General features: G+C 33.8%; 2 protein-coding genes across 4 annotated transcripts in view; one reads left to right on the top strand and one right to left on the bottom strand.

Moving 5' to 3' along the window:
- Positions 1 to 8,643, top strand: part of LOC111457888 (prolyl 4-hydroxylase 1) — an 18,299-nt gene extending 9,656 nt beyond the window's left edge. For 2 of the 3 annotated variants that reach the window (XM_023100322.1, XM_023100321.1), the window contains 7 exons: positions 553 to 627; positions 3,063 to 3,137; positions 5,174 to 5,244; positions 5,330 to 5,381; positions 5,529 to 5,618; positions 7,597 to 7,689; positions 8,327 to 8,643. In XM_023100322.1, the coding sequence (XP_022956090.1) occupies positions 553 to 627; positions 3,063 to 3,137; positions 5,174 to 5,244; positions 5,330 to 5,381; positions 5,529 to 5,618; positions 7,597 to 7,689; positions 8,327 to 8,461 (591 nt within the window). In that variant the 3' untranslated portion in view covers positions 8,462 to 8,643. The remainder of the gene's footprint in view (positions 1 to 552; positions 628 to 3,062; positions 3,138 to 5,173; positions 5,245 to 5,329; positions 5,382 to 5,528; positions 5,619 to 7,596; positions 7,690 to 8,326) is intronic. The other variant, XM_023100323.1, reaches the window with a different exon arrangement.
- Positions 8,644 to 10,287: 1,644 nt separating this feature from the next.
- LOC111457423 (putative lipid-transfer protein DIR1) lies at positions 10,288 to 10,845 on the bottom strand. The gene has a single exon (XM_023099607.1). It carries the CDS (start codon positions 10,797 to 10,799, stop codon positions 10,500 to 10,502), a length of 300 nt encoding a protein of 99 aa, XP_022955375.1. The 5' UTR covers positions 10,800 to 10,845; the 3' UTR covers positions 10,288 to 10,499.
- Between the last annotated feature and the right edge of the window lie 2,890 nt (positions 10,846 to 13,735).

The raw sequence follows: 13,735 nt of genomic DNA, 5'->3' as shown, positions 1-13,735 counted from the left end.
AAAAAAAAAAAAAAAAAAAAAAAAGAAGAAAAAGAAAGTGAAGGTTTTCAACAATTTGATTGTAAAGACAACACCAGTTAGCCAAGATGATTAGACTGGAATTCTCCTTAGAACTTTGTCATTCGTGTTGATGCCAGCCAAAGTCACACATACCATGAAAAACAATTCAATTTGTTGAAGATATTGTATATTTAATTCACATTTGATCATTTCTTTCTAGAGAAGTTGGTAATCTCCAGACATTTGGCTAAAGAGAGACTTGCCTGTAAACTTTCTCAACTTGCTCGTAAACTTTCTCAACTTATCATCCAGTCATCAATTCTGGGTATCATGCCGAGGGATAGGCTTTTACCTTAAAAGTTTAGAATGAGATATCCTTTCAGAAATTTTCCTCTAGAATACTCGTCTCATTACCTTTTAGTTTTTTTTTACTATTCATTATAAATCTCACTTCTAATGCAATTTTATCAGTTCTACTTTGGTTCAAGAAGCCTATATTTTGGGTACTGGTACAAGATAGTTTCTGTTTTGACTAATTGATTATTTGTACAGGAGTGTGACTACCTTAAGGCAATAGCACTTCCTCACCTTGAAATTTCCACTGTTGTGGATACAAAAACCGGGAAGGTATATATTATTATCACATGTCTGTTAGTTTCAAGCATGATAGCTAACTACAATAGGTAGTTGTTTTCTCTTGCTGGATTTATATTGATGTTAGTGTGTAGGCTGTTTCTTTAAATTTTGGGAATAAAATAATTTGTTTCTCTATGGTTTTCTCCTGAAACCCCGAGGAAAATCCTCCCATGATTCTCCTTTCTTTGAGACATTCTCCTCTTCTTTCCTAACCAAATATGCTGCGTTCTACCTCTTTCTCAGAAAAGAAAAAGAAAGAGAAAAAGATATAATTAGATCTCAAGAATTGTATCACAACAAAATCTCTTAGGAGCCTGAAACTTCAAACACCTCAGAAGACCTAACACAAACAAATGGGTAAAAGGGCATAACTAGAGGACTTGATCATGCCTTCGATCCTCTTTACAAAGAACACACTATTGAGGACAGAGGGTTAACAAGAAGGACCCCGTATTAAAACCCATGATGCAGTCATCGTAGTGGTCACTGCCAGTTGTCTACGTCGTTGCCATCAACCACAGTTGTCATTGTTGTCTTTCTTCCTTGTGGTTTGCTGTTTCGTTTAGTTTCACGCATTCACATGGGTTTATCCATGCCTGTGACTTTTCTTTTCTCCTCTCTGGGCACACGCAACCCACAACGGTCAACAGTCAGCAATTCCACTGCCAATTGTGTTGTCGTTTTGCTCTGGTCATCTTCATTTAGTGCTTTTGCCAGTTTTCAGTCATCTAGCTGTTTTTCAACCTTTTTTTCCCATTTCTTTCTTTGTGTCTGTGATCCTTTGGGGCTCAAGTTTCCATTTTAGGGTTGGGGACCTTCCAGATCATCTTTAGCCAATTTTTAGAATGATTCCCTGCAAGCACTTTGGCAATGATTTTATAAGGGGAAGTAATCAAGCTAATTGGTCTAAAACCTTTGACCTTGGTCACATTGTTTCTCTTTGGTATGAGGCAAATGTACAGCTCATTGGTACACCTATAATGATAAAATTTTCAAAAAAATTTGTGGAACACTGCTACTAAATCACACTTCACGATGTTCCACATTCTTTAAAAAAAATTTGCTTGTCAACCCATCTGGATCTGGAGATTTTGGATTTCCCTTGTCAGAAACTGTTTTGAAAATTTCTGCCTCATTGAATGGAACCTCCAGGTTCTCTTTCATAACCAAATCCGATGGAGCCCAATTCAGATTAATGGTGAATCTCTGTTCTGTGTCTGCTCGATTGTGAAGGTTAGAAAAATATCCAACCACTTCTTCAATTCCAAGCTGAAAGGTAATCAGCTCACCTTTATCATTTTCGAGAGAAGCATTGTAAGTCCTACCCTTTCTTGATGAAGCCCATTTGTGGAAAAAGTGGAGTTTTCATCCCTTTCCTTCAGCCATTTGAGCTTGCATTTTCTAAGCCACATTCTATGTCCTCTAACTATCATTTGAGTCAGCTCCTCTTTAAGCAGATTTTGAAGTAATGTCTAATACTTCTTCAACTGGTCAGTGCCCTCCAAAGCGTCAATTTGCTTTGATAGAATCAAATAGCTTCCTCATGGACTCTTGAACGTTGCCAAAAACATCTTTATTCCACCTTGTTTGGAACCGGTTCAAATCCATGAGCTTTTTCGTGAAGGCATAACCTGCCCAACCTTCTTCTATCGTTTCATTCCACCATTTCTCAAAGCTGGGAAGAACGCTGGAAAACAAAAAGATTGAATAAGGAACAGATGAGATGATCTCAAAGTTGGCATCCTTCAGGCAATTTTTTTATTAAAACCTTGTTTCCTTGGGAAAGGGTCTCGTGGAGTAGGTACTAAAAGGAAATTGTCTCAAAGAGGTCAAAAGATTTGGACTATCGCTAAAGAAGAGATTTCTTACAAAAAAGGATGATCAAGTCGCAAAGTTTTAAAACTGAAAGGGAAGGACCCCATCTAGGTATATCTAAGGCATATAAATAAGCAGATGATCCAAAGTACTAGGTGCGACTTAGATACTTTTTATTTTTTACTTTTTATGAATATATATGTATTTATTTATTTTAATTATTTAATTCCTTTTCTTTGCCTAAGTGTGTATTTATAGAATGCTGCTAATTTGTGCTGATAATTATGATAAGATAAATTATCGTTATTTATGTGTAGATGTTATATTAATATTGAAGTGCTAATACTGTTCTACTTTTCTAGGTTAACTTTATTTTTCCTTGCGTGGATATATTTTTCTCTTGATAGATTCTATAGTTCAGGATTGTCATTGATAGTTTTGCTTCGTTCTGTTGTTAACGATACTATTAGTTGTATTGGAGGATCCACATAGTATTGTTCTTTGGGTTGAATGATATATATATATATATTTTCCTATGAAAAGGATTTTTCTTCTAGTTGACAATGATATGTTAAATATATATGGTCTCTCCCTTGTGGATTTATTTTCAGGGAGTTAAGAGTGATTTCAGAACGAGCTCGGGAATGTTTTTAGGCCATCGAGATAAAAAATTTCCGATGGTCCAGGTATGAATTACAAAGAAATTGTTGGTATATTTTGATGTTTCTAGTAATGGATATGGATGTGCTCAAAAGTTAACTTTATGGAAAAGTTTTCAATTTAGTTAAAAGTTATTCTTTCATTTAAATTTTCAAATCTATTCCACTTGTTTTAGACAAGATTTTTTATTTAAAGAAACCATAAATGATCATGTACGCATCATTTACCGTAGAGCATTTAGGCATGCCAAGTGTCATGGTCATGCCCGTCCAGAGTGTGTTGGTTGTGGCTGCATGTCTATTCCAAACTTTTTACCCTATGTCTTTTATTCTAGTATAGTTATATTCATTGCTGCTTTTAATGTCTACACCTGTCAAAGACAATTTTGTCTTTTAATGTACTATAGGGTTGGGATACAACTGGTTGGTAATATGCTATCAATGCATTGTTGTCTCTTATTGCTTGCTAGCATATAACATTTACCTCTAAAAAAATACTTTCACAAGCGTTTTCCAAAAATTTCTTTGACCCCGTTTTCTAAAGTTGTTTTTAATAATAGAAGCTGAGGCTACGAGATAGGTCATTTGTGCCCCTGGTAATCTAAGTAAGGGCGAGAGTAAATGTTGTACAATCGCTTTATGGGTCTTGAAGAATTGCGATTGTGACAATTACAATCCATAATATAGTTTTATAAACTATAGACTATTCCACATGGTTCTTGGTGCAAGCCAAATGTAGAAAAACTTCAAATTCTCATTAACTTCAAATAGGCAACCTCAGTCCTTTTAAGAGTGACAAAACAAAAAGTAACCGACTAAGGTAACTAGTAGTCAATTAACAGTAAATAAGTGGCTGACCAAAAACAAAAAAGTGCATCATCAGTTACCCAACATTTACACCACGGCCAAACAAGAAACTAAAGATTCTTTAAAAGATCCTGCAAGAACTGTAAAGAAACAGATCAAGAACTTCTAAAGAACCAGATTACGTCAATTCTTCCCTCCAAAGAAAAACTTGTCCTCGAGTTTTAGACCAGCAAAGAAAAGATGTCAGGAGGATGATATTCAAAAGATCAGCAATATTGAAGGTGGGTTGATTTTGAGATCTTGAGGTAGATCCACTCTACATGCACTGTCACCAAATCTTTTAAGAATTTGAAAGAAGTCCAGTGTTCTTTGGATGAAGCTTTGAGTAGGAACTCAAAGTAAATCTTGTTGTTCACAAATTATCGAACCCCCAAACTTAAACTATTGTTTGTCCTCAAGCAATGTTGCGAAAATTATTCTTGTGCTCAACCTCAATGCACTTAGCCACACTGCATTTTCTTGGCACGTTGTTAATGCCTTAGCCCAATTTTCACTCGGCTCTCTTCCTACAGTGCTTCCTAAAAGTTAGATTACGTCTATTACCTAGCTTGGCTGGTGCACTAACAATTCTCAGTAGATTTTTAAAAAACAATGCTTGAATACCCATATGTCAGCCCATTTTTGTAGTTCGTAGTTTGGTTCCCCTTTTGTGAACTTTTTTTGTCCGCGTATTCTTTCATTTATTTTCTTAAAGGGAGTTTGATTTATTGTAGAAAAAAATATTTCGAAATTTCTTAGGAACCCAAAAAGAAGATTAGTCATGGTACTTAAATATTCGACCATATACCAAACAGGCTCGAAGCAAAAGACTAAACTGCAAAGTGGTAACTAAATACATTACTGAAGAGCGATTGTCAATCCTTAACCCTGGAGTGCATTTGAAAATTGTGGATCTTAAAGGTTCGGTACATATTTTGAAAATCCTTGAATGCGAGGTGTGCTCAAGTTAGGTAAGGCATCGATCTCTCCCTTCAGAAGTTCCTTGGTCCTAAGCCTCCCAGAAGGAACAAGTTACAGTGAATGTGGAAATTCGGAGTTTGTTCTGAATTTGAGTTACTCTTTCAAATTAGGTGGAAACATTATAAAGCATGCTAAACATCGCCAGCATCTTTCATTTTTACTGCCCCGTTTTCTTATCTTTGTGTTCTCTCTCGCTTGATGATAGACTTCCTGTGTTTTGGAACATGTGAAAGCAGGCAATCGAAAAAAGAATTTCTGTCTATTCTCAAATACCAATAGAAAATGGAGAGTTCATTCAAGTGTTAAGGTATGGATATAATTTTGTTTCTGTGAAGATTCTCGCTAAAATGGTTTGTGCTTCAGTTTTAAGGCTAACATTTCAAGCAGTACAGGTACGAGAAGAATCAATTTTACAAGCCTCATCATGACTACTTTTCTGATACTGTAAGATTCTTGTTATTTCTTCAGCCATGAATCTTAGTATTCTAAAATCAGTATTTATTTATTTGTTTAGATTTGTTATTATAAGTATGCCGAACTTGTGCTCTTGCTGATGGCATGCAACGTTTCCTCCATGTTTTCTTTATACAGTATAACTTGATGCATGGTGGTCAGCGAATTGCAACCATTCTTATGTATCTAAGTGAAAACGTTGAAGGTGGAGAAACCTACTTTCCGAAGGTATTTACCATTTAACTTGCTGAATTAAATTTCATTGCTATAATGTATTAGTTTTCTTATTTTATAAAAACAACCAATTGATATTAAAGAACAAGACTATTACGAAGCAAGAAGAGAACAGAGACATCCTCTTAGACGGAAGCCAAATTTGATGCATTAGTTTATATGTAAAAAGGAAATTCAATTTTGCCGACCATTTCATAGCTATCCACTTGTTATATCCATTTAGTCATGGAACTGGGAGTTGATAATTAGTCCAATATGAATACGGGATAGAACAGTATTCTTATTTCCATTCAAGTTTCTGATGTATGACATCGGAAGCAAGTCAAGAGATGAATAGGACGAGAACTACGGGCCTAGAAGCATGCTTGGATGGACACCACATTGGCATTTAAATGCAAAATCTTCTAAAAAATTAGGAATTGCGTATGGAAGGGACACATTGAAAAAAATGTTTTTTATTTTTTTTATTTTTTTATTTTTTATAAATAACTTTTTTATTTTGTCTTCGTTTCTTAAAAAAAACTTTTGTATACTTTACCACTCATCAATGAACTATATTATATAAATAATTAAGATATTACAAAAAAAAGTTCAACCATTGAATTTTAAGCCAATTGAAACTTTGTAAAGTTAATTATATTTCTTTGTGGACAAATATTTTCCACATTGAAGTGAAGTCTAGTGTTCTATAAACGACACGGCTTTAAAGGAGGTAAAATGATGTTATCTTAAACGTCATTTTTGTTTCTTCTCATACCAGTACAATAAAGTTCAGTAGGAGCGAAATCTACCTATTTTCTTCCGTTAGTTTTTAGTTTATTTTCCTTAGGGTTTCACATTTTCATCACTATATCCTAGTTCCTTGACATTATGAATACTGATTAAATAAATATCTTTTTGTTTAATACTATTTTCTTTATTCCCTCTGCAAACCGTATCTTCCTTGCGTCTTGAGCTTGTATTAATGTCTCTCTCTAGTTGGACACCTCAAACCATGTATTCGACCCGTTTTCTCCTTGCATGTTTAAATGTTCTCATCAGGTATGGACAAGGGCAACATTTCAACAGTAGTTCATGCCACATAGGAGAGAGGGAAACAAAAGAAAAAGAGGACAATAGAAATTCTAGCATGCCCATTACCGTAGGCAACTTGTATTATGTTAATTGACATCAAATGAATGTGGTAAAAGAGGAGAATTTCAGATTTGGGCACCTGCTTGATTATTGTGGCGTTCTTTATTTGGAAAACAACTGCATTATTTTGACAATTAGCCTGCCTTCCAATCTTAGTCATCTCAGGGATAGAAAGCGGCATGGTGCTATGGCAATGGCATCTTGCAGCTGCAGGTTATACAATTAAAGTTGTCTATTTACAGTTTCATTGTTTGAAAGTGATTTTTTGAAAAAAAAAAAAAAGATTTTTTTACTCGACTTTAGAAACCAAAATGTTTTATATTTTTAGAATTTTGGTGAAAATTTCAAAATTGTTTGTAGAAATAAAAAAATGAATAACAAAACTAGTAGTAAACAAGTTTAACCTTTTTAAAAACTGAAGTAAACTCAGATTGTTATCGAATTTGGTTGTAAAGTAGCAACTGATTGTGTTATAGTTACAGTTGGTATTGAAGTTGCTTATGTTGAAGGTAATGAAAGGAAGAAACCAAAATTTAGAATGACGAGGAAATACAGAGAGAAACCTTTTTGATGGAGTGCTATGACACTCTATACTGGTGAACCCCGCTATGTATAGGTGTTTTGGAAAGCCACTAGAGAGTTATGAAGTTAATGTCCTAAGTAATAGACATCTAAAAAAAAAACATCATCCTTTCTTATTCCAAAAAAACTCCTTGGAAATTGCAAATTACATTTAACAGCTTCCATTTCTGGCATGAATGACAGGCATGTTCCCCTTCTAAATTTTGTTTCTTGCAAGTGTCGTGTTCAGAACTTTCCTTTTGTACATTTTCTTCAGGCTGGTTCTGGTGAGTGTAGTTGTGGCGGGAAGACCGTTCCAGGACTGTCAGTTAAACCAGTCAGAGGAGATGCAGTGCTTTTCTGGAGTATGGTATGTATCTTTTTGCCACTAGAAATGAAATGAAGAATGTGAAATCAAAACAGATTTTGATTTTGATTACATCAATTATTCGATCCCGAAGAGATGTCCAATTAAGGGCTTAAGATTTGTTTTGGAGTTGCTCACAGAAGTCGTGGGATTCAATCTCAACTCAAAAACTTAAATACACTATGGATCGTTTGACAAGTTCTTGTTTCTCGTTTCTCATTTTTCAGAAATTTCTAAATTTGTATAAAAAATTTTAAAACAACAAAATCGAGTTTCTTGTTCTTTTTGTTCATGTCTCTCGTTTTTTCTATCATATAAATCTTTACTTTTTAGTCTGAAAATTTTCAAGAACAGGAAACAAGGAATCATTAAATAAACAAGAAACACATAACACAGTTCTGTTTTCTAAATCAAATCTGTTTTGTTTTCACATTCTTTATTTCATTAAAAGAGTAGACATGAGGAACAAAAAACAGTAAATAGAAAATGAGAAACAGGAACGCCACCAAACGTGACCCTAAATTCTATAATTTTCTAGAACGTCATTCCAAACAAACCCTTAGTTCAACTCCGTATCGATAAAATACTCCAAATAGATGACTGTTGTTTTAACGGTTCCCTTTACATGTGATTGCTTCAGGGGTTGGATGGACAGTCGGATCCAAATAGCATTCATGGAGGTTGTGAAGTGCTGTCAGGCGAAAAATGGTCTGCAACAAAATGGATGAGGCAAAAGAGTACTCTGGTACGAAGGTACCAACTCAAAACCTTTTAGTTCCATTGTGTTGTTTATCGGCATTGAATATTATGTTACATATCAAGTAATAAATCTATAGAAAGAGAAAGAAAGAAAGAAAAGAAAGGGAGAGAGCCTAATTTAGATAGGGTCATAACATCATGAATAACACACAGTGAATCAATTTATTTAATGAATAATACAACAGCATCTAATGTTACCGAAGCTACTGTTTCTTTTTTGTGACAAATGTGGGAATTCTCTAAATACCCTTCTAATTTGTATTATATCTATTTTTGTGCATGAATATGACATTTCTTGAACAACTATTAAGGCATGATTTAGAAGTTTTTATTGTGTTCATTGAAATTGTATATACTATGGTCATATTATGTGGGAGTCTTTTACAAACCTCAGTTGGTTTATTTGGTAATAGAATAGTGGATTATGGATATTTGATTGTCATCCCATCTCCCATTTGATTTTGTTTTCTCATTGGTTCATATTGTTAGAAAAATATAATAGTTTTCAGTGGTAATCTCAAGAGATTGTGAATTAGGTTTGGTACGCATTTAACAATGATACATAATTAGTTTGCATTAGACCTTGTTCATGGTCTATTATAGACCATGAATGACGTGTTTTGTCTGCATGTAAACCACCATTAACATTAGTCGTGGCCTTTAATATAGACCAAGATTTTGGGTTGATCAATCGTGGTCCTACGACTTGGGGGTGTTTGTGGGTTGGATTGGGTTGGGTATTTTTTAGACTCAACAAAATTGTTCGGGTTGTTAATTTTTTCAACCCAAACAACCCTTTTTAAATAATGAATTCAATCCAACCCAATCATAAATCTTTTAGATTTGATTGGTTCAAGTGGTTGAGGTTTATTTAAAATTTTGTTTTTAATAAAAGTAAAAATATTCATTTGCAAACTATCTATTTATGAACCCCATAGTTGTATATTTGTACATGTAAGTGTTTTGTAAAAATAAAATACATATATGTATATATAATTGTTTCGTCAACAAAAATATAAATTTTAAAATTAACAATAAATTTGAGATAGTTTGATTCAACTCAATATAATTTTAGAGAAATTTTAGGGAAATCTATGAAATAACTAAATTCATAAAGTTTTCATTTATTTGAACTTGATTTAACCTAAATAAGTTCATAATCCAATTTGGTTGAGTTGTGTTGATCAAACTTTTTGGGTTATTGAATAATTTTTAACAACTCTATCTACAACATTTGTGATATGACCATGGTCTAAATCAAAACCTTTAATTCATTTGTATATTTCATATTTATTGATTTATAGATAGAGGATATTATGGTGTAAAAGTGATGCATTTTTTTTTATGAGAGTTAGAAAATAGTGCAATGACATAACACGTAGAATTGAGCTAGTCGTGCTTGTTCAACGCACGTGTGCGAGCAAATATTCTATGACCCATCCACCGGGAAAAGAATAAAAATGATTGTGATTTAATGTGTTACAAAATTAAATTTGTTAGTATATTATTTGTGTATTATTAGAATTCATTTAACATAAATCAAATGTATCACATGTGTATCAAGATTCATCGGGTATAATGGTATAATTTATTAGTTTAGCTCATGCCTTAACAATCATATAACTTTTTACATCAAAAAACGGAGAAGATTACTCTAAAACGTAAGAGGTGAGACTTGGGATCTCGATATTAAATCTTATTCAAAGCCTTCAAAGTCTTGAGTTTTGAATTTTGAGTCGAATTAAAAATGGGTTTATTAGATGTTGGACCCTATGGCAAAGAAACGTGACATCATCTGAGAAAAATTTCTCATTCAACAGTACGAGTTCTAAAAACCAGAAAAAGTCTAAATCATAATGAAACACATAATTATTTTAACCGAACATTTACTCATACATAGAGCATCAAACCCAGTAAATATTAGAAGATAAACAACAAACATACACTACTAATCCAACAGTAAATATGGTTCAAACTTCGAAAAAAGAGACCCCTTTTTCGTAAATGTGAGCTGTAATGCTAAATTAACCATACAACATGAACAACGCTTCCTCTTAACAATTTGGAGAGTTAGGAAGGTTGCACTTCTTAGGTAGCTGCATGGCAAGATTAGGGTCAACGCCAAGAGAAGGAAGAGCTCCCGAGTTCCGGTAGGAGCAGAAGCAGTGCAAGTTAGCTTGCGAGAGTGCCATGCAGCATTGGGCATTCGGCGGTGTCGGGTTCGGAGGTGTCACCGCGGGTCGACATGCATACAAACCAGCAACCGGCATGTTGCAAATGGTTTGAGCTTCACCCAAACCCATCACAGCCATCAAAACCAAAGCCAAAGCCACAGCCCTCATAGCTCTATCCATAGCTTTGTGTGGTGCGTTGTTGAGTTCTTTTGAGAACTCAAGAGGGCTCTTTATAGAGAGTTGAAGGAAAATTATAGAGCATGTCCGTGAATGAATAATGGAAAGAACAGGTTAAAGTAAGAGACTGTGGTTTCACATGGCTTTGTATCCAAGTTGGGGTAAAGGACAAATCTTTTACGTACTATGGATAGGGATTGGTCGTTCCTTTCATTATGGGCCGTTCATCTTTTTGTATGAAAAATTATATGAATTTCAATATTGGGGAAGTTTTTTCTTTTAATATTATACGCCGCACAATAATTGTAACACTCAGAGCCGTATGAGGTGAAAATTTCATGTACAGTTCTGTCGAGTGGGAATAAGGGTGACTTATCTGTCAACTTTTCCATAAACCAAGCTCGCATTATTACGTATACGAAAATGAAAATAATGGACAAAATTGGATTCAATTGTCAACTGCTCCTATCGTAAATAGGATTGACTACGGATTGGAGCCATAGCACACGGTTTCATAAAACCATACGATTTTCCCGATCTAAATAAAGCAGGTTTTACATGAATAAGATTTGGCTCAGCATGTTCTATTCGGTAGGAAAAGAACCCAACTCGGTATTATTAAAAAAATAGATACATCAGAACTCAGTCTAGATGATACGTAAAGTTGCCAGAGTACGCTTAACCTTAGGATTTGAAATCACTGCTTATATACTTGGTATTGACCCTAATTTACAAGAACATTCTGTAGTCTTAGTAAGAGAGTCTCGAGAAAGATTAATTTCTCAATTTTTCTCTTCTATCTCATCTTGAAATTCGGCCTCTAAAGCTGTCAATAAGATCTCGATAGTTCAAGTTTAAATGGAAAAATTGGGAAATTAATCCTAGAAAAATTAACCCTCTTTTGAGACTCGGGTGTTGCAATAACTCAATCAATTATGAGATATAATCTTAATCGAGAGATTAGATGTACTTAAAATTCCGACTCCATAAGTTTAAAAGAAACTTGACTATTTTATGGTAATTTTTAGATATTAATGTTATTTTTTAAAATTTTATGGGTATATTTGAAACGTGGTACTAACGATTTTATCCATATCAATGGTAAGTTTTTTATAAAATTAAAATGTAATTATGAAAATTTGAAAGTTTGACATTTTTTAAACATTTTTGAAAGTTCAAAAGTATATTCAAACAAAATAGTGATAATTTACTTCCAAAATTAACGGTAATAATATTTTTTAAATTTTTTTGAAAGTTTAAGTTACTGTTGAAACTTTTGAAAGTTTAAGAATATTTTGAAGACAAAATATAAAATTTATGAATATTTCAGTCGAACAACTTTTCTTAAAATTAGAAGATTATATGAACACCCCTAAAAATTATTTTCAAAATATATCATTGTTTTTTAAATTAAAAAAATAGTTTTCAAAAACTTAATTTTGTTTTTTATAATAATTCGAAGGTGTTACTATTGATCATTAAATATAGGTCGAGCATTTAAAAATCCTCATTAATGGCCTCATTGTTAGAAAATGCAATACAATTATGTTACTATTAATTAAACATTTATAATTCTTATGACATGAATAAAAGAAGACGAACATGGGCATGGGCCAACGCTACGAAAGTCGAACTTATGAGCATAGTAGGGCTTCTAAGTATGGAAAACATGCATGTTCAAAAATTTCTCACAAAAACGAATTATGCAAATTCCCCTGCAGAGAGTTTTTGTCTCGATTTCTACAAAAATGAATGAAAATTTTGACAGGAATGTTGATTAAAATAGGTAGCGGAGATGGAGATAAAGAAGGCTTCTCTATCTCTGTCTTGCTCTATAGACATCTCTACGAACATCCAGACCAATAAATATAGAAGCTAAGCAGTAATCCAACAATAAATATGGTTCAAGCTTTATTATTTTCGTGCTAAATGAACCATATATAACATTGTAACACTTGAACAAGACTTCGTCTAACAAGTTGGAGGGTTAGGAATGTTGCACTTGTTAGGCAGCTGCAAGGCAAGATTAGGGTCAATGCCAAGATAAGAAAAAGCTCCAGTTTTTTGGTAGTTGCATAAGCATGTCAAGTCGGCGTGCAAGAGCGCCGTGCAGCACTGGGTGGTAGGCGGTGTCGGGTTCGGAGGCATCACCGACGAACTACATGAAAATATATCAGGAAATGACATGTTGCATATGGTTTGAGCTTCACCCAAACCAATCATAGCTATCAAAACCAATGCCAAAGCCCCAACCACAGCCTTCATAGCTCGATCAATATCTCAATTTGGTGCTTTGTTGAGTTGTTTTTGTTGAATTTGAGAGGGTTTTTATGGAGAATTTGAGGGGAAATCATAGAGATCTCTGTGGATGAACAATGGAAACAAATCTTGTTTGGTATATGGATAATGATTGGTCAATCCTTTCATTATGATCCATTCGATGTTCTTATATGGAAAATGATAGTATGGAAATAAATCATCTTGATTTTAATACCATATTAAAAAAACTAGTGCTGATTCAAAACAGTTCAAGCCCACCGTTAAGGGAGATGTTTTCTTCAATGATGTGGGGCCCTCCACACCGCTCGGTGTCTAGCTCTTATACCATTTATAACCGCCTAAGTCCACAACTAGCAAATATTGTTCTTTTTTGGCTTTTCCCTTTCCAGCTTTCCCTCAAGTTTTTAAAACCGGTCAGCTAGGGAGAGGTTTCTATGAATAGTGTTTTGTTTTCCTCTCTAACCTGATCTCACATGAGAAATGTTTCTATTTGAAGTCTTTTGCAGAGTCGATCATATAATATTTGAAGAGTCCATTTGTAATAGTCTATGTTTAAGGTTCGAATCAGAATTCAAAATTCGAATCTGAATTTGATATCGACGATTCTGGCTTTTTTTTTTTTTTTTTTTTTTTTTTTTTTTTTTTTTTTTTTTTTTTTT

This window comes from Cucurbita moschata, unplaced genomic scaffold (genome assembly GCF_002738365.1).
Source record: "Cucurbita moschata cultivar Rifu unplaced genomic scaffold, Cmos_1.0 Cmo_Scf00020, whole genome shotgun sequence".
NCBI lineage: Eukaryota > Viridiplantae > Streptophyta > Magnoliopsida > Cucurbitales > Cucurbitaceae > Cucurbita > Cucurbita moschata.
The sequence above is the reverse complement of the archived record's forward strand: the minus strand, read 5'-3'. Positions and strand labels throughout refer to the sequence as shown.